This window comes from Clytia hemisphaerica, unplaced genomic scaffold (assembly GCF_902728285.1).
Source record: "Clytia hemisphaerica strain Z4C2 unplaced genomic scaffold, Clytia hemisphaerica genome assembly, whole genome shotgun sequence".
In the NCBI taxonomy this organism is placed as follows: domain Eukaryota; kingdom Metazoa; phylum Cnidaria; class Hydrozoa; order Leptothecata; family Clytiidae; genus Clytia; species Clytia hemisphaerica.
Genome location: NW_027103335.1, coordinates 152,422 through 175,452, shown reverse-complemented (window position 1 = coordinate 175,452; position 23,031 = coordinate 152,422). Strand labels below are relative to the sequence as shown.

Here is a 23,031-nt window from a genome sequence, read left to right as displayed (position 1 = left end):
GAGAAAGATGTAAAGTTTTTAATCCGGTGGGGGGGGGGGGGGTAGGTACTTAGGCAAAAATGGATGATGGGTAGTGCAGACGGTAAGGGTCGTTTTTTCACCTTCAAAGTCTCTCTAGGGTCGGAAAATTCAAGATTTTAGGAAATTTTTGATTTCCAGAGAAAAAAAATTGTAATAAAGTCTCTCTAAGGGTATGACTTTTTTCAAAAAATCGAAAAAAAAAAAATTCAAAAAGTCTCTCTAGGGGTCACCTTTTCAGCAAAAATCAGTCTCTCTAAGGGTCGGTTTTTGGAGGTTCCGTCCGCACATACCCCTCATTCGCCAACCCTAGTACCCCCCCGGGTTTTTAATGCTTGGAATTTTTTTACTTTTTTACTTTTCTGGTTATTTATGTACCAGAATAAAGCGAAAATTAGTATCGCATGCTAGGCGACTAACTTATACATAACAGCAGGAGGCCAAGCCTGGGGTTCCGTGACATCTTTTTTACGACCTAACCATTTTTACTCTATTCCAAAGAACAGTACTATATTACAAGATATTTTGAGAGGGAGGACGCGGATTAGGCCTGGGAAAACTTTTTGTGACCAAAATAGTGACGCCATAGGTAAAACTGCAAGGGAAAATAAGGGGTAGAGAAATAACTTTAACGAAAATGATTGGTACAATCTAAAAGAGCATGAAATTCTGAGCAATAAATGTATTACAACAACTCTCTGACTAAAACACACAAAGAAATACACCGCTTTAAGACAAACTAACTGTCAGCTCTACTGTGATTTAACGTCAAATCTTGTCTTGATCGTACTGACGTCGCTATGTTTTTGAACTTCAAGCAGCTGTATTAAAGTCCATCTCAAAAGTATATGGACACTTTTTTTTACCTTTTCTCAGCACCCGTTCATGCTATGTTGGGGAGCTAAACACCGTCGGAAAGTTATTTCCAAGGATAATAATCGTATTATTATTAGGATATAATAGAGTATTTGAACCTTGCCGATTTCAAATCTGTGTTCAGATTTTTCAAAATTAGCCAAAGACAGCAAAAATGACCAACTTTGTAGTGCGGTAGCTTTTTTTCTGAGAAAGGTATGAAAAATCTAAACGCAGGTTTCAAATCAAAAAGGTTTAATTTTTTTAATAGCCTGATGTCAGGATTTTTGGACCGGTGGAAAAATCTTCATTTCTTTCATCTTCATTTTTCAATTTTTCAAATATCTTTTATACTTTAGATTATTCTCCTTAGAAATATCTTTCCAACGGTGTATAACTTTCTATTGTTAACCGGTTACTTTTTCGAAGCGGGCTACATGACTTTTTGCGCAATGCAATTGGTTCTTTTCGCATGACGACGGGCCTACATTGTCCAGAGTTGCCCGTCGTTAGGAAAATTCATTGTGACGTTTCATTCATTTCTCTCATTTTTTATTTCTGACGTCAGAAATTATAGCAATTTTTTATCTCTTTTCGCTTGTTCTTTCTGCTTTATTTCGCTATTTTTCCTGGATAAAGCGCTCAAAATCAATCGAAGCTGAAGGAAACGGTTAACAAATACAATAATGACCGGTTTTTTTCGGGCTGTACTGAAAATATTGCCCTCGGTCAACGCAACAACCTCGCAAGCTCGGTCGTTACTTGACCTCGGGCAATATTTCTCAGTACAGCCCTCACTAACCGGTCATTATTGTATTAATATAGCATGCCAGTGGATATACCCCTTAAAACCACACACCCCTTAAAAACCTACAAAGTTGGGTTTTGGGCTCTGTTAACCAAACTTAATTTAATATTGTATAATTCACTTTTTTACAATCTCTAATAATAGGTACTTTCATAAAATACCTAATTTCAAGAATTTCAATTATCGCAAAGTGTCGTAAAATTCGAAGTTATTGAAAGTTTTATCAAAAATCCCTTCAAAAAATAAAGTTTTTTGGACCTAGAGATTACATAAAAGAATTTAAGGTCATAAAACCTTTACTTTTTGGGAACTATATTTATGGTAGGTACGAAAAAATCATAAGACCCTCAAAGTTCTATTTCAAAGCTCATTTATGGTAGTGGCCAATAAAATCTGAAAATCGACTTTCTCAAAACATGGTCATATTGCATACCAAAGTGTCACAAATTTGATGGAGATTTAGAAAAATATCAGTAACATACGTCAAAAATAAGTGAATAAAGGTTTTGACCCTTCATCTGATATCACAGGATATGAACGACGCTAGTCTAAGTGGGAATGATCAATCATAATAAATCCTAGCGTGGACTACGTGATTTGGAAATTTATTTTCGTGATTGCGTGATCAGAGGTCAAAACGTGATCGTGATTTGAAAGACTTCTTGAGCTGCGATGCGTGATTTGGACTTTTTCAAAGGGATGCGTGACTATCCAAACTTTTTGCTGATTTTTGCGATCCCCAAAGAAATCGTAAGGCCCTCAAAGTTCTATTTTAAAGCTCATTTATGGTAGTGGCTAATTAAGTCTGAAAATCGACTTTCTCAAAACATGGTCATATTGCATACCAAAGTGTCACAAATTTGATGGAGATTTAGAAAAATATCAGTAACATACGTCAAAAATAAAGTGAATAAAGGTTTTGACCCTTCATCTGATATCACATGGATTATGAACGACGCTAGTCTAAGTGGGAATGATCAATCATAATAAATCCTAGCGTGACTACGTGATTTGGAAATTTATTTTTCGTGATTGCGTGATCAGAGGTCAAAACGTGATCGTGATTTGAAAGACTTCTTGAGCTGCGACGCGTGATTTGGACTTTTTCAAAGGGATGCGTGACTATCCAAACTTTTTGCTGATTTTCGCGATCCCAAAGAAATCGTAAGGCCCTCAAAGTTCTATTTTAAGCTCATTTATGGTAGTGGCTAATTAAGTCGAAATCGACTTCTCAAAACATGGTCATATTGCATACCAAAGTGTCACAAATTGATGGAGATTAGAAAATATCAGTAAAACATACGTCAAAAATAAAGTGAATAAAGGTTTTGACCCTTCATCTGATATCACATGGATTATGAACGACGCTAGTCTAAGTGGGAATGATCAATCATAATAAATCCTAGCGTGACTACGTGATTTGGAAATTTATTTTTCGTGATTGCGTGATCAGAGGTCAAAACGTGATCGTGATTTGAAAGACTTCTTGAGCTGCGACGCGTGATTTGGACTTTTTCAAAGGGATGCGTGACTATCCAAACTTTTTGCTGATTTTCGCGATCCCCAAAGAAATCGTAAGGCCCTCAAAGTTCTATTTTAAAGCTCATTTATGGTAGTGGCTAATTAAGTCTGAAAATCGACTTTCTCAAAACATGGTAATATTGCATACGGCCAAAATGTCACAAATTTGATGGAGATTTAGAAAAACATTAGTAACATACGTCAAAAAAAAAGTGAATAAAAGCCGTTTTTTGACAAAAAACAGGCGCAGTTGCATTATGCTCATGAAATCCTGAAAAAGACAAATATTGTTTTGGGAATGGATTTCTAGTAAGTATTTGATCAATTGAATCACGGTTCAGCAACTGAATTGCAATTTCACAGTATCAGTAAGTTGTGAGCAAGGGGTCAATGTTTGTAGATTAAGGGGTAAATAGCTATAATTGCATTTTTTCACGAAGCAACAAAAATTTTCTTAGCAGCTTTTACAAAAGATAATATCCAAGAAATTCATAGGTAGCCTAGACTCACTAGAAAATGTTTCAGCCCTTACTGTTTTCTCTATCAGGATATAGGGGGTACCTTTTTTGTTGTAGGTTTTAAGGGGTATCCACTGGTAAACGGATGCTGAAAAAATGCTCGAAAACTAAAGTGTCCACATACTTTAGAGAAAGACTTTAATATATCACATGGATTATAAACGACACTAGTCTAAGTGGAAATGATCAATCATAATAAATCCTAGCGTGACTACGTGATTTGGAAATTTATTTTTCGTGATTGCGTGATCAGATGTCAAAACGTGATCCTGATTTGAAAGACTTCTCGAGCTGCGATGCGTGATTTGGACTTTTTCAAAGGGATGCGTGATATCCAAAGTTTTTGCTGATTTTCGTGATCGTGATTGAAGACAAAAAATACGTGATATCGTGATCAGACTTACCACTGGGGGGTCAGTTACACCCTTATAATGCAGACGATGTCAATCGAACGAATCGAACGCCGAATCAATTGAACGCAATCGAACGCAATCGAATGATTGAAATTCGATTGCCGAACGCAATCGAATGCCAATCGAATATTACCACGATTTTCTCGATTGATTCGATTGCGTTCGATTAGTGCCTGGATTCGATTGATTCGATTGATTCGATTGCGTTCGATTGACTAATGTATTCGATTGATTCGATTGATTCAACTACGTTCGGTTGGCTTATGCCATTCGACTGGTTCGACTAATTGATTCTGTTGATTAACATTGATTCTCGTTCAACATTTGAATAGTTAAACGAGATGATATGAATCATTTTAGCCTGGATTCTAGAAAATGCAGATCATGCAGGCCCACATGTTTACTGCAAGTTGTGTGTCAAAGCCCGTTCGTTGCGTTGATTTATCTATCGTATCGCGATACTTAACCTCCCTAATAAGAGGCGCTCGAAATTGAAAGGAATTGAGGTAAATTGGAATCTAATTTAATCGACCACCCGTCGAATGCAGTCGAACGTAATCGAACATCAATCGAACGTAATCGAATATCAATCGAACGTAATCGAATATCAATCGAATCAATCGAATTTTACCCAGAATTTTACGTTCGATTGATATTCGATTGCGTTCGGCAATCGAATCGCAATCATTCGATTGCGTTCGATTGCGTTCGATTGATTCAATTGGAATTTTCGTTCGATTCCGTTCGATTGACATCGTCTATCGACCCTTAACGACGCAGTCTGCACGGTGGAGCACAAACTGAATTTAACATTCGAATAACTTAAAGGTTTTGTTTTTAAATAAGATTGATATCGTTTGCTTACTCGTCAATTTTAATTTGCTTTTTTACATTAGATTGACACCATAGTATAAGAAAGCCGCGGCTCTCTTATACAATGTTGACACGGATGTGAAGCAAGATTAGTCAGAAAGAGGAGAAGAAAAACATTTTTTTGCTTATATCAGCATAACATAACAATAGGAAGACCTTGTCCCGATATGAAACGGAAAGACTTATGTAAAAACAAAACCTTTAAACTAAACTGACGTTCCTTGCTACAAAAGTGCTTCTAATACTTCGTGTTTTCGATAGCGTCGTCGAAAGAAATTTTCAATTTATATTTTTACGCTGACCACTCCAGTCTGGGTTGATAGGTGCATTAACCCTTACAGTGCAGTTTGAGAATCTTTGGAAATTTCTCCGTCGGTAATTTGAAAAAGGCATGCAAAATCGAAATTGGATTCACGCTTAAACGTGTTACTTTGTTATACAACCTAAAAGACATTTTCTAGCTGTTTATTTGCTCACAAATTATGGCATACTAAAGTCAAATGGTTTTACATTACATGTAAAGCAAAGGAAACAAGACGACTTGGAAGTCGAAAATTTCGCAAAATATTAGAACATCAACGACGAAGACGGGTGAAACGTGACTCCAGCAGCATTATGGATTTTGAATGAAGCGTTACACAAAATATACACATTGTATTGTACACACAGGTCGTAGATACCGTAGATACCCTGTTTTCTTATGAAAAATCTCAATCCATTAAAAAGAAAAAGATTCTTTAAAAAATGCGACTAAAAAATTCCTTTTTATAAGCTTATAAAAGATCTTTATATTCAGAATAAATCAGAGAACTGCAATATACTTGAGAAAAATTTTTTTTTTTTTTGAAAATGAAGAAGAAAGAAAAAATGAACTTTTGATTCTTTGATGCCAGAAAAACTTCATTTTGTGCTTTGATAACCAAGTCACTTGTGGTTTCACTTTATAAACACTAGAATTTTTCTAAAATTGAGAAACAGCTACATTAGTCAGAAAAATCTGTTGTATACTATCTTTCTGATATGAAAGATGGTTCACCACCATCAAAATTATTGAGCTTTTCCAGAACAAATTTGAATATTGCAGAATATTGTGGAGGGGGAGGGGGGTTTGAGGATATAACATTTTGTAGAAATTTACCCTGTGACTTTTGACCCACAGACAGCAGGTTTAACCCCCCCTCCCCCTCCCAGACAGCAGTTCTAACCTTAAGACAAGCATCAGTTGACCCCATGGACAATCAAGAGGCCACTAAAGGCAAAAAGTAGTTGAGCAGTTGAGCTCCAGCTTCTGAAATAGAAAATGGCAGGGTAAAAACTAGCAAACTTTAAAGAAATAATACTCTTTGAGATTTTCCAAATCTCAACGCAATAATCCATATAAAAATATATTAAGAAAAGCTCGTAACCTAAGGATATAGACTTCGGTCAATAGAATATGGGGATTTATTTACCACCACCTGTCACTCAAATTTTCCCACCAGATACAAATTGACTAAACCTCACTGAAAGTGATGCAATTATTTTCAATCTTCAATATTTTCTGATGCTATAATAGAGACCTTTAATATTAATTATTTCTAGGTTGACCGTAAATCTTTCAAAATCATAAATAAATGTTTACACACCAGTGAAGGTAGTTAAACGGTGCTAAATAAAAACAGTAAATAATCAATACTATACGTAATCGATTAATGGCCCTTCTAGCAAATCAACACAAATGACTCCTTTATAACTTCTCTAACTGCATCCCATTAAAACAAACCCACCCCAATCTCTTGCCAGTTACCCCGTAAAATAGATATAGGTGAAAGATTCCAGAGTGCGGAAATGGGAATCTCATACAAAACAACGGTACCACTGGAGTTTTTAATGATTCAAAATGAAAATCCTGATTAGCAAAAGGGGGTGGGTATCAAGAAGTGAAGTTTGATTGAAGCTCAATTAGTTTGATTTATTACCGTCAACTATTCTAACTTGGGACTATCTGACAAAACATGTGCAGCAATTCGGCTACCATTTCACCGAACCTCCAAAGTCATTTGATTTGAGTTAAGGAACGGCGTATTTAAAAATACACGATTTCTCTTTCGATTTTACAGTACCGGTAAGTGAAAATACAGACCAGATATGCAACAGTCCCATGTTTGACCAATCATCCCCAGTTAGAGTAGTTGACGATACCTTGTTGCCCATTCTTTTTACACTCTACCGGCTTATTAGCAGACACCCACGCTAAACCTTAAAGAGAAGGCCAATATCTATCATCCCATCGGCCAGGCGATGTCAATCTAACTGTTTGATTACCGAGCCATGTGTTTGATTGAGCTGTTGCGCTAGCAATAACTGCAACCATTTGAGCTACAAAAACACTGATTGAACTTAATCGGACTGTGATATAATCAAACATCAAACTGAAGATTTTCCGGTAAAGTTCAATTACTGTTCGATCAGGTTCGATAATCGAACACCTATTGTTCGATTTCGTTTGATGAAATTTGATGGTTTGATTACCAAAATTGGTTTGATAGGGTTCGGTTGACATCATCGCCTGGCATCGGGGAGGAAAAGCTGGAACTTTTCCTTAAATCCAAACTCATCGACACACAATCAGACTTCATCAGATAAAAAAACTGTCATCAAACTTACCATAATCAAACTAATCAAATAATTGTCTCACCAAATTAGGCTCGGAATTGGTTAACAGTTAACACATAACTATCTGGTGAAAAAAGGAAAAAAATATCATACCTGTGCTGTTTGAAGAAGAGGGTTATGTGTTGTTATGTTGTTTGTTGTGTAAAATTAACTCTTTGTACCTACTACTACTTTCTGAGATTATCAATTATTGGTGTGCATTCACTAAACTACACAAACATAAAATACTTAGTAGTAAACGAATAATAAACCTCTTTAAATACTCTACAAAAGACCAGAAAACATGAAAAAAATTTGTACAGCTTCAGCAAGTTTTAAAAGCATCTGCAATCAAGCAGCCATTAAAAAGTTCTCCTGATGAAGATGAATGTTTACAAAGGCTTGGTTACACGTCTTGCACTAGAGTATTTTAATTATCAAGAAAAGCGCTGTTTTTTATCTTTGTGAGTGAGTCCAGCTTTAGAATAATGGCCGTAGTACGCCCGCAGCCAAACGCCCACGCCATAATTTGCGCCCAAAAAATTTTCTCGCCACACACACACACACACAGAAAGACTATCGTAATACTTTCGCTATGCGAAATTAAAAAAACGAAAAACGATCCGTGCGTTAGGTTTCTCGCAGGGAAAATAAAAAAATCGACCTCTTGGGGGTACATTCAAGATGAAAAACTGTATTTCGTCAATTGATTTTTTATTTTCCGTTAAAAATGAAAGAAAACAGGAAAGCGGAAAGACCTACATATGCGAGTATCTTAATGCACGGATCGCTTTTCGTTTTTTGCTTATAAAACTAGATATGATGATTGTCGTCCATACGGGCGGCATGAAACTTAAAGTTCTAAAGTCTTTTTCTTTTAATTTGAACAAGCTCTGATATAATCGTGTACTCTCGGCAGATAGAAGAAAATAGACTTGTAAAACTAGAAATATATGACCTGCCTTATATATAGACTAATATAGACTATAAAACGGTTATTTATTAAAAGTGCCTTGTAGAGTTTGGATTGAGGCTGCTTGGAAGTTGAGAACGTACATCGAGATAATTGGTTTTTGGAAAGTGGTGTATAATGTATAATTTATTTAATCCAAAAGAAATTGACTTCAACTCAACCATATCAAAAGTTTGTCATAAAAAAACTGACAAATACTACCTAGAAACATCTAAAACGCATAAATTACTCATCGTCCCTAAAACACCCTTTTTATCCACAGGTACAACGGTAAAAAAATAACAATTGCCATCAAAAGTCTTTGTAAGTGAACAAGCTATTGGAAGTGGAAGAGCATCAACTTCACCGATTCGCATCCAACGCCCTATATCAGAGGGCGGCTGGGCGTAAATGTTATCTGAATGGTAAGCAAACAATAAATATACGCGTACGTTATCTTGACAATTTTGTGAAAGTTCAGTGCAATTCCATTTCAAAACTACCGCGCCTGATTCTACATCTGTTGTTAATTCGGTCAAAATATTCGGTAAGCGCGCTCGCTGTGTCTCTTCGTATGTCGGTGGTGGACGCCCATCGATATCAAGTAAACAAGGAATCGGAATTTTCGAAACAGAAACGGGTTGCAATCGGGAAACGTCCTGGCTCGCTGGGAAATCATAATCTGATCTCGACAGAGCTTTATTGTTTCTTAAATCATCGTTAGTTGGTAATCGATTATCCTGACTCTTTTGTTGATAGCGAATGATTTGTGCCGGATTTTTCTTGCTTGAAGATACAGGTACTAATTTAAAGTTCTGTTGCTGTGCTTTCATATTAGGATCAGCAGACATTCTACGATCATGTACAGGCGTCAAAAGATGTCCTTCTGTGACTTCATGTAGTGTCAAAGGTGGAGGGACTGGTATGGGGAGTTTCCTTGATTTCGTTTTTGGTGATAACGGGCGTTCGGAGTGTAGTGATTTTTCCTGAGGGCGTGTTTGAGGCGTAGTGTATGTCTCTTGTTTTGGTGTTGGTGAATGTATAACAATAGGTGTATCTGGTGTGGTCTGTAAAAGTTTGTTATTGTTTGTGTCTTGTCTCCTTTGCTCAGACTGCCTCGGTGACAATTGCTGACGGAGTGAGAAGGAGATTTGGAGAAGATTGTATCAAGCGAGTCCTCTCCCCTGGGGAAACTAAAATTCTCTCGGGTGGAATTCTTGGATTCCCATTTTGTTGTTTTTGTCCTTGAGGAGCTAATAATTCCTCCTCGGGAATCCTAAGACTTTGGCGAATAGTGTTTGTGTTTGCTGGTGAAACTGAAGCTTTCCTCAGGTGGGAATCGAGCATGGGGATTTTTCCTTCGTGGGGAAATCAAAACTTCCTCCGATGGGTATCGTGGATTTCCATTGCGGTATGGGTGCAAACATTCCACTGGTGCGCCTTGTTGCATGTAACCAGGATCGAAGTTGAATCTGGCATTAGCTGCACCATTTGGTGAACGATGCATTTCAAGTCGTTGTAAATGTTCTTGTTGCTTTAAAAATTCTTGTTCCCACTTCATACTAGCCAGTGCCATTTCTTCGTAAGCTTTCGCTTTTTGTTTAGCAGACAGCCTTTTAAATTGAGGTGATTGTTGAAGTTCAAAAGCGTGCCTTATTCGCATTTCTTCGAAGAAACGTTGATGCTGAGCTGCAGTTGCTGGCACTCGATTATACCACGGCGGTTGGTACTCGTGCGGCCGAACGACGTGCCGGGGCCGTGGACCACGATTCAAAGGTGGGCGACCAACACGTGGTTTACGTTTTTGTTGAAATTCAGGGAATACTTCTGAATTGGCGGCTCGCTTTGAGGGACCTCTCATTCTGTATCTCGGTGTATTGTCCATGGAAACATTCGGGTTTATGGAAGTAATGGAGAAAGGTGGTTGCTGATTGACAGCTCTGGTCAAAGGTTGGTATTGACTGACTGGTTCAATAAAAGCATGATTTTGATTGGATGCTTCTGCATAAGAACGATTGTGATTGGATGGCTCTAAAAACTGGTGGATTCCTATCGGCTGTTAAGTTTCTCTCTTTGTATTTTTCGACAATTTGGTCGACTTTCCTTTCAGGTTCTGTTGTTAGTTGGTATGGTTTAACCTCCATTGTTGGCAATGATCGAAACATTGCCGGCACAAAATTATTATTCGCAGTCTCCACAGATGCAGTGATGGATGATGTTGATGTAGAAATTCGAGGTGATAACATATCCTCAATCTCATTGGTCGATTCATTTGAAGCAATACCTTGATTGGTTGGTTTAGCTAATGCGATATCATGGTCTCTAGGTGTTAATCTATCATCTTTCTGATCAGCTGATCGAAAAAATGCACCGTTTTGATTGACCAGTTCTTCATCTCTATGCTTCAAATCACCAACCTCTATGAAAGTTCCTTTATTTTCTTTAGTAGTTGTTCCTTTATCAAAACGTTCGATTGTCATTGGTTTATCGCTTATAGACAAAGTCTTTTCTACGCAACTTTCTTCAGTTGAACTGTCCTTAACCGGTATATCTATTTTCTCATCTATAACCAATTCATCACTGTTCTCAAGTTCTATTTTTGTTTCTTCACGGCTCAGTGACGTCTCTACCACTTCAATAACGGTCGAATTATCGTCAGAGGGCGCCAGAGGTGTGATATCGTTTTCGTCACGCACAGAGCTAGAAGAATTTGGTGAACAAGTTAGAGGTAGAATTTTATCTTCAGCAAGGTCGATACGAGTTCGAGGAGAAATTGAAATCTCATCGCCCTCGTTTTCACTCTCTTTTTGCTCATTTGTAGGAGCTTTTTCATCTCCAATTTTCATTTTCTGAATTAACGAGCATTCTTCGGTGTTGGTGGATTTGTCAGTTGACACCTGAAGAAGGGAATAGAGAAATTTGTTATAATTTCATTTCCTTTGTCTGTTAATTGGGCCATTCCATTTTTTAGACTGATTTTAGTTTGTCCACCGTCACGTTTAAGCTACGAAAAGAAATTTCCAACGTTTTCTTTACAAATTTCGCCATTTTCCAGGGAGTATAAAAATATTTTCAAGAATTTTTTTCGGATTTGAAAAGGTTCGTCCACTCCCCTGTATGGATTTTTAATAAACTCAGTTTTTAAATGAAAGACAAAAAGACAAAAAGATTGTCATACTTTTAGGTTACTTTCAAGAAGTTGGATTCGCCCTTTTAATGTCCGTTCCCTCCTCTTCAGATTCACATTTTCTTCATTGATTCTCTTCAGCTCTTTCTTGAAACCTTCAAATAAATTATTTTCCAGTTTCTCCATTCTCTCTTGCACTATTTGCTTGACTGTCTGAAATTAAAAATGAATGACTTTTTGAGGGAGGTTGTTTTCGAGCATTCACTAGTACTTGGAGGATGAATATTTCTCTTTTTGCGAAAGATACAGATTATAAAACATAAGGTTATTTATAGCTTAGAAGCCATGATTGGAGTCGAAATTGACTTGATGTTTGAACATAGTCATTATAAAAACCCCGGTATGGAAGGCTTCTCCTTCAGTTTCTTTCTACAGGGTGTCCCTAATAAAAGTATCGAGTTTGAACATGCGATTGAGTAGAAAGTTTTAAGTGTGTATTCACAAAATTGTATTTTAAGCTCTCCCTCTTTTTTCTTTGTCAGTTATACGTTGTAACTACCTTTTGTAATGAGCCTATGTGATGGAGAACGTTATTATATTTTAGCGATAACACACACAAACTTTTTTACTCAATCGCATGTTCAAACTCGATACTTTTATTAGGGACACCCTGTATTATCAACCGTTAGAGCTTGCGTACCTTAAATTGATTTGTTTTGCATAGTTTTTGATCATGTGATTTATAAAACTAACCAATCCCAAGAGGGGATTATGGTAACGTGATAAAAAAGTATGCAAATCGCAACTTGCCTTTTATTTACAACAAAAGAAAGTTGAACAATAAAGCCAAAACAATACATTACCAGACCAGGGTTTTTTATAATGACTATGGTTTGAAAGACAATGAAGGTAAGTTTTTCTATGAACAACCTGTAGATCCTTATCTCAATTTGAAGTTGGAATTATTCTTCTGCCAAGTCACTATAAAATAGACCACCAGAGATGTCCTGGGCACCTACGAGTGGAATGTACCTTTACTTACACGTTCACCAAGTTTCAAAGAGACCTTGGGGAATATAACCATAGATATAAAGCCTGAAGAGGACTAGATGTCATGCTTTAAGCAATCACAGACAGAAAGAAGTGAATATCGGAAAATATATTGTAGCTATTGTTTTCGAAAACCCGCGAAGCTTCTGATTGGTCAAGCGCTGAAATTCTATTGTAATGTCACGTGATTTAGACAGGATTTCCTACCTAACCACGGCACACTTTTCAGCAAAAGTACGCCATCTAGCCCTTCGGGCTTTATAAATCTATGAATAATGTAATGTAAGCGACACTTTTAAGTTTGGACAAATCATGAAATTGTCGCGTGTTCATGACCTGCACAAGAGACCGTATTAAGAACAATGCTGTTCAAACAAATACCTGTTGAATGAGATCTGATCTTGTTTCCACTTCGATTCTGCTGAAAATATTTTCGTCACTCGTTGACGACGAGATAGTTGTCTTCTCAGGTGATGTATTCTTCAAAATATTGTGACCGTTCCCTTGTCCACCATCTTTAATCACATTTGTTACCATGACATCAATGTCATGACCATTGTTTGAAGCTTCAATATGATTGGTTGGTTGTTGAGAACTTGCAATCTGATTGGCTGTTTGATTAGGGACTTCTTTAGGTGTCATTTCTTCTTCATTATCATGTTTTTGGTGATCAGTTTTGTTCATTATATATTACAAGATTCATTCTTATTATTTTCTTCTGATTTAAAAAAACAAAATAATTTCACGCTGACGAATAAATAAAATCTGATAAAAAAGTCAGCTCTGTTAGAATCTGTGGTTAAAAAGCAACAAATTCGGATAAAAAAAATTATTTAGAATACGTATATCACATGACTTCAAGCAAGAGTTGCCTATCTATTAAGGCCGAAACGAAATGATAAAAAACTCTATTGACACGAGTGCTTGAGTTATGAAAACAAATACTGAAGTGTTTAGACAAAAGTAGTTTTCCCTCTGATTGAGGTATTTGTTTTTATTGTTTATTATTTTTATTGTGCAATGTCGTAAATCTGATTTTGGTGCAAAAAATCAATTTAAGACTTAGATTCTCAAGACTTCTTAGAAGTTGATTTCGAAAACATGCTCAACTGAATTTAGAAAATCAATTTTCCAAGAAAAAAATTAATTAAAAAATTCCTTTTTTATTGCAATTGGCAATTGCACACAAATCAATTGCCGACATTTATAAGAGAATGGTATGTTATTTTATTTAACATTTACAAGTTTTTCAAATCAACAGTTTAATTTTTTTTAAGATTCATGTATTTAGGTTAACGTTGATTGGAAATAATTCCAGACATTTCCATGAAACAACGTTATAAAAGAAATCCGGAAAAACCTATCAATCAATCACCAATTTGAAAAACTCCCCAACACCACAAATACAATTCAAACGGAAAATATTTGTTTTTTTTTTCTGTAAAATTCTCTCGAAACTAATTAGTTCCTCTAATTGCTGAGGTTTTTTGTTAAAAATGTTCCTCCGTTTTTAAAAATGCTTTACGTAAAAATAGGCACGAATACAATTAGCTTTGCGTACCACAATATATAAAGTACCATTTATCGTATTTTTTCAAAGATCTGGCAAGCGAATTGGAATGAAAAAAAAACTTATTTAATTAGATTTCCTTGGATGTGTCACATCATCTATCTTTGAAAATAAATCTTATTTTGTTCAAGCTATTGTCATATGACTAATTACTTAAGCCGCTGCCATTATAAAAGTTAATTCCTTTTTGAATTAAAAGATTCTTATGAACTAATTATCAAGGCAAAGCAAAAATTGATCGAGTTTTGTCGTTCTCGTTGTTCTGTATTGTACAGCTCCGGGGGGGGGGTACTTAGGCAAAAATAGGTGCTGGGTATGTGCGGACGGTAAGGGTCGGGTTTTTCACCTTTCAAAGTCTTTCTAAGGGTTACAAAAATCAGGAAATTTCAAAGTAGTCTCTCTAAGGGTGGGAAAAATCACGATTTTTAGAAAAAAATTTTGATTTTGAGAGAAAAAATTACAAAAAAGTCTCACTAAGGGTAGGAAATTTTTGAAAATTAGAGAAAATTTTTCGAAAAAGTCTCTCTAAGGGTCACTTTTTCACTAAAATTTGGTCTCTCTAAGGGTCGGTTTTCGGAGGTCCCGTCCGCACATACCCCTCATTCACCAACCCTAGTACCCCCCCCCCCCGGGGTACAGCTATGTCACGTATGAGAGTTTCAAACTATTTGTAAACATAAAAATTGATGGATCTAGATTTAGGACTATGTATGTAAATTGCAATTGAAAAGACAATAATTCCTGAAAAATACCCCAAAAGATACCAAATAACCGTACAAGAATTTTTCTATTTATATTTAATTTCATCAGCAAATTCTTTTTGTACTTTTAACTCTGGGAAAATCAAATTATTTTTTTTTTAATTTTATTGATTTTTTCAACCCTTTGAATTGACACAAACAAACCTTGCATGATTCATGATAATCTTTAATTAGACCTGCTTAACAATAGGATAAAGATTGTTGAGTATAGTGATTAAGCTAGGTCAAATTCATCAATCTAAAAAAGACCTTTAATGATATTAGCGTTTAAATCTATTAATGATTGTATGTATCAAAGGCATAGATTAGGAAAATTCGAATAAGAATGTTTTAGAACAACTTGAATACATTACGTAAGTATACAGTGAACTCGTCAAGGAAACAAACTTGTACCTTAATTTTGAGCCAAAATATGAACGTAGAGTTCTGGTGCTGACTCTATAAAATCCTTATGTTCAATACACGTTTTTTTTATAAGAACAAACTATATAAGAACATAAGGCTTCGAGGCCCAAAAATTTAAGAACATTCTAAGAACATACTAAGGCTTTGGAGACTTAAAAACATGCAATTTCTCAAGAAATTACATCAAAATGCTCAAAAAATGCTGAAAATAAGAATATTTTAAGAATATTTTTAGGCTTCAAATCCAAAAAACTAAGAACATCCGAAGGCTTCGAAAATTTTTGACGTTCTTATAAAAAAAACAACGTGTATTTGAGTAAGTGATAAATGATTCCATCAAAGAGTGCTCCATGATCAGGACCAGAGCTTCATAAAGTGTACAAATTATTATGATAAATCAGAAGATCTACTTTTTAACTGACAGAAAGGTGCATTTATATCCCCTAAGGTCCATGACCAGTACAAAATATTCAAACTTTAATATTCCTATAAATCATAGAAATCTGAAAAGAAATGCAAACAAAAAAATGTAACAGAGACAAAAAATATTATCCTACTGGAGTATAAAATGAAAAATAATTAAAGATAAAATTTTGAAGAAGCTACCGAAATTGAAGAAAATAGTAGTCAGTAACTATCTGGACTATCACAACAAAAACATGAATGTTAAAAGTCATTTCAACTTTATTTTTAGGGTCGTTTGGACCATTAAAACAACTGTTTGCTCTCTAAGCTAAAAGCATAACAAACACCACTTGATCTATTATAAAAAAAAGTAAGGCGTAAAGCATATAACTGCTGACATCAGCTATATTTGATAAAGCGATACAGACGACACCCCTGTCCAACAGAGCTCGAAAACAATGTAAAAATATTTAACCCTTGCTATCAGGTCATAATGATAAATAACATGATACTAGCAAACACCCCTGTGTCACAGACCCGCTGGGACCCAAGCCCCACTGGAAAATTTGGCAAAAAAGTTCGTCTCCGGTGGGAAAAATACCCTAGAATTTCGGCACCACTAGGGAATTGACTTTGATTACAACTCATTTGAAATTCAATGTTTAAAAATTGCACTCCAAAACCATACCCGCTGTGGGGAAAAGTTCCACCGGGGCTGTGAGACAGGGGTGTAACCAAGATAGAATAGTCATCTCAAGCAATATATTTCATAGATGAACTTGGCAACCAGTAAAATAAAAACACCCCTTTCTCACAGACCCGGTAGGATTTTTTCAGCCAGTGGGGGTAAAAAAAAACGGACTGAAACTCGATGTTTTCAAGTCAGAAAATTCAGCGGGAATGGGAAAAATAGCATTATATTTTGCAGTGAGGATTGGTGTGAGTATTTGATTATTTTCATATTTTGGCCAATTTTTCCAGTGGGAAGGGTTTCCAGTGGGCCTGTGAGAAAGGGGTGTATAAAAACAGCCAGTACAGCAAAGTCTCTTTAACACAAACCTCTATAACTCGAATGTCTCCTTATCTTGAACAAGTTTTCTCTTTCTTTCAGTTAACAATGCCTTATAAACCTTACTCCATAACTCGGAATTTCCTTAACTCGAACAAAATTGTGTTTCCCCTGAGGTTTCGAGTTACGGAGAATCTACTGTACTAGAACCAAAAGAAAAAATCTCGTCATATGTACACCCTGCCCACCAAGGGTTCAACTTTCCCTCTCTATATATAATCAAAATTAACCTAGTCTGATTTAGTATTAAAAACTGCTGATATCTTTTTCAAACGAATTTCTACGAAGAAACCTTATTCTCGGAAAAGCCAACTTTCTGAGTAAAGAGACATCAATCTAAATCTCTCTCACTCAGTTAGATGTTATGAATAATAAACGAGGGTTCATCAATGCTTTTGCACTGTTAGATAACTTATCAAATGATGTAGAAAAAAACTTTTATAAGAAATTTAATCTTAAGTGATGGAGCTTTACTACAAAAATTATTTAAAAAAAAGAAGTTTTAATCTGTTTCTCTGGCTAAACTAATTGGCTACTATCGGCAATTTTAATTCTGTAGCCGTGAAACTAAAGTATGTATAAACTGGAGTTTCTTAGTCATCAAAAGGATGTCAAAGAACAATTGGACCGATAGGGGAGTTAGTACTAGTTTCTTTCTAAGTTTATTTATCATTCAAGAAAGACTCGTTTGCAAACGTGCTTCTATCAATTTGGAGCAGAAAAGGACACAAACTGACTTGTTATGTCACAAAATCTACCTTCACGAACAGAAATTTAAACATAAATTAACAATTCAAACTTGCTTTTAAATGAAAAATAGTTTGATTTCAGATTCAAATAAATATTCATCAATAATTTATAAATCAATCAATATTTTATTTCGGCATTATTGTTGATGTTGATTACTGTTTGTACGATTTTCATGTCAGCCTCGTCGTGAAATTTTGATGCTATTCATATCTATAAATTCGGTCTAAATTTTTAAAATTACAAAACTCATTCTTTAATCAGGAAATTAATTTGAAATTCTATCTTCAACCGGCAAAAACAAAGCTTCTAAGATCCAGACATATAAACTTAACCATAAAAAGCATTACATTAATGCTGCGAATATACAAATTATATAAAAATCATATTGAAAAATTTCATGAAATTTCAAGAAAAACCCGTTCCAATTTCAACAAAGATATTATATTTCAAGAAAAGAAATTATGAAACGTTTTTTGCCTAGTCCAAAAACAACAATAAAGTCAGCTTGTAAATAGTTAAACTCATACAAGTTATAACATGAACAGAATATCAAAAATGGGGGGCTTTTTCAGTATTGACAGAACTTTCAAAGGTGTATTTTGATCAAAAGCAAATACGATATTATTTGTTATGGATTTGTGCCCTTGTTTATACAAGAGTCAAATTTCATCCAAAATTTCGACAAACACTAAATTATGGTATCATCTTATTTTCACAAAAAGAAAAAAAAAAGCTTTTTTAAAGAAAACTTTTGTTTTCATTCTCTTTAAAAAAAAAGAATTTTGGTTAAAAATTTAAAAAACTTTCTACGAAATTTGACCATTCTGAGAAAAACTGGTGTACTAAGAAAATTATGATTCTTAGAAAACTTTCTCTTTTCCGTCCCAACTGATCGTCCAAATTGTTTTTTTTTGATAATCATGAATTTGCTTTTGCAGATAACAATTATGTTGATTATTTACATGTGTGTCGCCTAGACTCCCATTCTGTGGTTAGGTGTGCTGTGAAAAAATTAAGCACGCTATCAAAATTCCTATCTTTTAAAGGGGTGAAATGGCAATCGTGCTTTACACATCCTTGTCCCCTCCTTGTCTCATTGCTCCACCCAAAGAATTCATCAAGATTTTTTAGCAATAAGCGTTATACCCCTGTCTCTCTGACCTCCTTAGATGGGTCCAGACTGTGACCTCCTCAGATTTCTTTTACACTGTATTTGGGAATAAAATATTTTATGAAACATAATTCGGGATTTCTTTTTCTTATCTAATATACTTTATATTCCATGTACACATTTTTTATTAGAACCCATTTTATAAGAATATTGAAAAATAAGAACACCTTAAGAACTTCACCAGGCTGAGAGAATTAAAGAGATTACCCAATTCCGTTTAAAAATGAACTTATAAGAACTTTTCGTAATTGCAGAACTTTTTTACTTCCAGACTTTAGACATTAGAGCAGATTTGTTCGACTTGAGTTCCAATTTATTTTATAACCCAAGGTGATTCTGTATGTTTAAGTGACTTTTAGACTAAAATTTGTCAAAAAATAAGCACATCCAGGCTCAGCCTGGATAATAAAAAATCTTGTTTTGTTCCCCAAATAATAAAGGTTCTTCATAATATTTTTCATTTTTCATTGTAATAAAGGTGAATTTTCCCTGACTATTTTCACCAGGTCTCTAAAAACCATTCTTATTGAACCGGAAGAAAGATTTCCAAAACATTTGAATTTACTTAAGAGTCTAAAAATTGAAATACACACTTTATTATAAGAATGTACTTTATAAGAATATTTACGATATTAATGGTCAAAATCTAAGAATAAGCTAAGAATATCACCATAATGGAATTTAGCAACTATTTAAGATTTCCTGGAAAATTTAGCCTGTAAATTTATTATCATCCAAAAACGCAATTTTTCTGCCTGAGGATGGTGTTACTTGTTCTAGGTTCGGTTCTAAATCTTTATCTAGGAATACCGTTAAGAATATTTTGAGATGATTCTTTGCGCCAAAAAGTGAAGCATAAAATCATGATGAAACCGAAAAACACCATACTTTAAAACAAGCTTGTAATTTATCCGCAAAAGTCTTTATTCTCTTTTTCGTTATGTTTAGCCCCATTGTGATGATGCACGTTTTTTATAAGAACATCTGAAATTTTTGAAGCCTCAGGATGTTCTAAACTTTTTGAGGATTTTGATGCAAATTTTCAAGAAATTAGGTGTTTTAGAGCCCATAAGACTTACAATGTTCTTAACTTGTTCTTAATATTTTGGCCATCGACCTTATGTTCTTTAATAGTTTGTTCTTATAAAAAAACGTATACGATAACAACAAACTAGGACTGTTGGAAATTTCGAACTATATCAAACATCAATTTGGACGAAGGAAAGGAAAGATCTTTTCCGTAAATTCAAAAGATTCGTACCTTATATAAAACTGGAAAGAATTTCAAAACATTTAAATTTCAAATCATCAATTAAAAAATACCTCCAACAAACCAAAAAATGAACGACCGAATTAATAACGGGAAAATTTTCAACTTTGATAACAACCCACTAAAACCCATACCAATTCATCGTAACACATAATTTCTTGAAAAAGTCAATTCAACAAATTTAATACCTAGTATTTCTTATTATTTCAAACTGATGTTGGATTAAAGAGCTTTTTCTAAAGAATTATTCATCAACAAAAGAATTAGCATTAAAAAAGAGTATTAAACATAAATTATGTAAGCCTGAGGCATTTTGAAATTAATATGTAAAAATGGTAAAAAAAGGGAAGTGTATGATCAAAGAATAAGATTATTGTTTAAGAATTTTCATCTATTATTACTGACTTACCATAGGAGCAAGGAAAACATCTCCAAGCTTAGTATGCCCACTCCCTTTTCTCTCAGTCAATCGAGACATAAAACTTAGCTCTAAGACCATTTGCGTCAGATGCATTGAGTAGAGAATTGCATGTATATTATCACTCTGGGTGGCATTAAGCTTAACTTTACATTTAAAACCAGAACAAAGAAAGGAAAACAAATTCAAAGCTCCCCCAACGTCCATAAAAACTTTTTAATCTAGGTGTGTCATACCCACTGACCTTTATATATCCCTGGACCAAGTTACTCAATGCCGGCCAAGCAAAATTTTATGATCGGAGTTTTTTTAAATTGGTACCCGCGATGAGAGTGCTATGTCAAGTCTCGCTTGTACACTAATGATCTAGTGCCGTTTATCGTTAGGCAAAGTTTCAAACACTACAATGGCTTCATCTCGGGTACCAATTCCAAAGAGACTCTAATCAAAGATGGTGGATATAGCTTGGTCCAGGGATATATAAAGGTCAGTGGTCATACCTGTAGGATAGCCTTGGTAACCACTTGTCAACTATTGTAATTTTATCACATGGGCCCTGTCAAAGGGTGGGGCATCTAGGGCCATGGTCCCCTCACCTTTTTGCAGACCATACTTATGTACATAAGAGCAACTTTAAACAGACTAAATCAAATTATATAAATTGTTTTTCTTCCCAATCTAATAACGCTTTAGGGTATTTTGAAGGTGTAAAAAGTGAAAAATTCAGCAATTATCGTTGCTGCTATGTAGAAACCACTCTAAAGGAAGTTAGTCTAACTACGCTGACATGTTTTTCCACATAGAAGCACAAAAAAGAGCGTATATCTAAAAAGAATGGACTTAATTTCCTGGTTTCACGTTCAAAGATCTGGGAATTTTTTCGTAATTATTGATATTAATATATCGACACATAGATTGGTCTTTTAGTATGATGACAAGGAAATTGAATCATTATTTATATTGGGTGTCCGAAGATCTTTTCTATTACAATAATATGCCAGCATTACCAAAAAAATCATGCTTTGAAATCGTACCCTCGGGCAAATATAGCTTCCCAGTTACAGAAAAAACGGCTTATTGATTGATTGATTGATTGCCAAAAAACAGTGTTTAATAACAAAGTGGTTAATCATTTTTGTGACTACAATCGTGGTCAGAACTGGTGTCCGATGACCCCCTTTTCCACCGGCAAGTCCCCCCTCTCCCACTAAAATTAATGTTGGAGTTGAACGTTCACAAGTCTCACCATCAACATCGATATTGGAGGAGGGTGGGGGTGGACAAACAGTTCTGTCCATGATTGTACTTTGTTCACTGTTCTTCTTATATCAAACCAATTTGAAAGAAATTAAAATTTGTCCTCAACCTACAATGTGCATTATTTGTGAGTATTTATGATCGTATGAACTCTATTTCACCTTTCCACAGCCATGCTGTGTTGACAATCTTAAAGCTATCAAACATTCTCAGAATAAACCAATCAATCTTACTATCCATCTGATACGTTCATAAATTGATTAAATCATTTAATAAAATCGTCGAACGGGAAAAAAATACCTTTGCCGCTTGAGGACGAACAGGGAAATTTAAGGATTTCCGTTTGGACATTACGGATTATCAGTTTAATTATTGTCAATTTATTAATTGCATTCAAAACACTGTTTGTTTTAAAGCAATTTGAAGAAATAATGCATATTGTTTACCCTTTTCCCCATAAAGTACAATGAGGCTCAAAATAAGAGTAATCGAGAATTATTTCATCCTATTAATAAGGATAAGAATAATTTGAGGCCAAAGTGCCAATAAAACAAGAACAACCGAGCCTCATAAGAATCTATTGATTCTTATAAAAAGAAATGTACGTGTCTTTGAAAATGATATACAATATTGATACTTTTTGGAGCTATTGGGAGAACATCAAACGCCAAGAAAATTGCCTTTGTATATGCAGCCAACCTTTTACCACGGCCTTTGTGCTATATTCAACACTTTAAATATTAAAGTATAGTTTGGAAAAAAGGATAATTTGATAACTTTCTTAAAATCTGAAGTCGAAAGATTTTCGAAGTATTGACAAATGCGATAAAAGTCGAATGGAGTTTCTCATGCCAAATGGTATGATTTTTTAAGACATTTATTTGATCGGAACTATATATCGTTAAGGGCAGTGGCGTTGTGGCAGGGGGGGCCGGGGGGCCATGGCTCCCCCAGCGGAGCTTTTTTGAAGGGGCGCCGAAGAGCAAGGGGCACCAAAAAAGATTTTTGTAAACGCCCCAATCTTAAAAATCATACTTTATGCGCCTCAAATTGCGCCCAGGACCAATTTTACTGAGATAATTTTAAAATACTTGCAATTTTTTTTGCTCGCTTCGCTCCCAATACAGTTAATTGGTAACTGCTTTGCAATCTAGCTAATTTACAAGTTTTTTTGTGTACAATATAG

The 23,031-nt window shown here is 35.0% G+C and overlaps 1 protein-coding gene across 1 annotated transcript; it reads right to left on the bottom strand.

Annotated features, from left to right (window-relative positions):
* Window positions 1-8,721: 8,721 nt before the first annotated feature.
* LOC136817616 (uncharacterized) lies at window positions 8,722-13,506 on the bottom strand. The gene is made up of 3 exons (XM_067073944.1): window positions 13,151-13,506; window positions 11,771-11,932; window positions 8,722-11,489 (listed from the first exon to the last, which is right to left on the bottom strand). Exons 1-3 carry the CDS (start codon window positions 13,451-13,453, stop codon window positions 10,563-10,565), a joined length of 1,392 nt encoding a protein of 463 aa, XP_066930045.1. The 5' UTR covers window positions 13,454-13,506; the 3' UTR covers window positions 8,722-10,562.
* Between the last annotated feature and the right edge of the window lie 9,525 nt (window positions 13,507-23,031).

Excerpts from the sequence above, each read along its gene's own strand:
- LOC136817616 (XM_067073944.1), bottom strand. The coding sequence starts at position 13,453 with ATGAACAAAACTGATCACCAAAAACATGATAATGAAGAAGAAATGACA. Across the intron at positions 11,933-13,150 it reads GATCAGATCTCATTCAACAG|ACAGTCAAGCAAATAGTGCA; the intron begins GTATTTGTTTGA and ends TTTTAATTTCAG. Across the intron at positions 11,490-11,770 it reads TTCTTGAAAGTAACCTAAAA|GTGTCAACTGACAAATCCAC; the intron begins GTATGACAATCT and ends TCCCTTCTTCAG.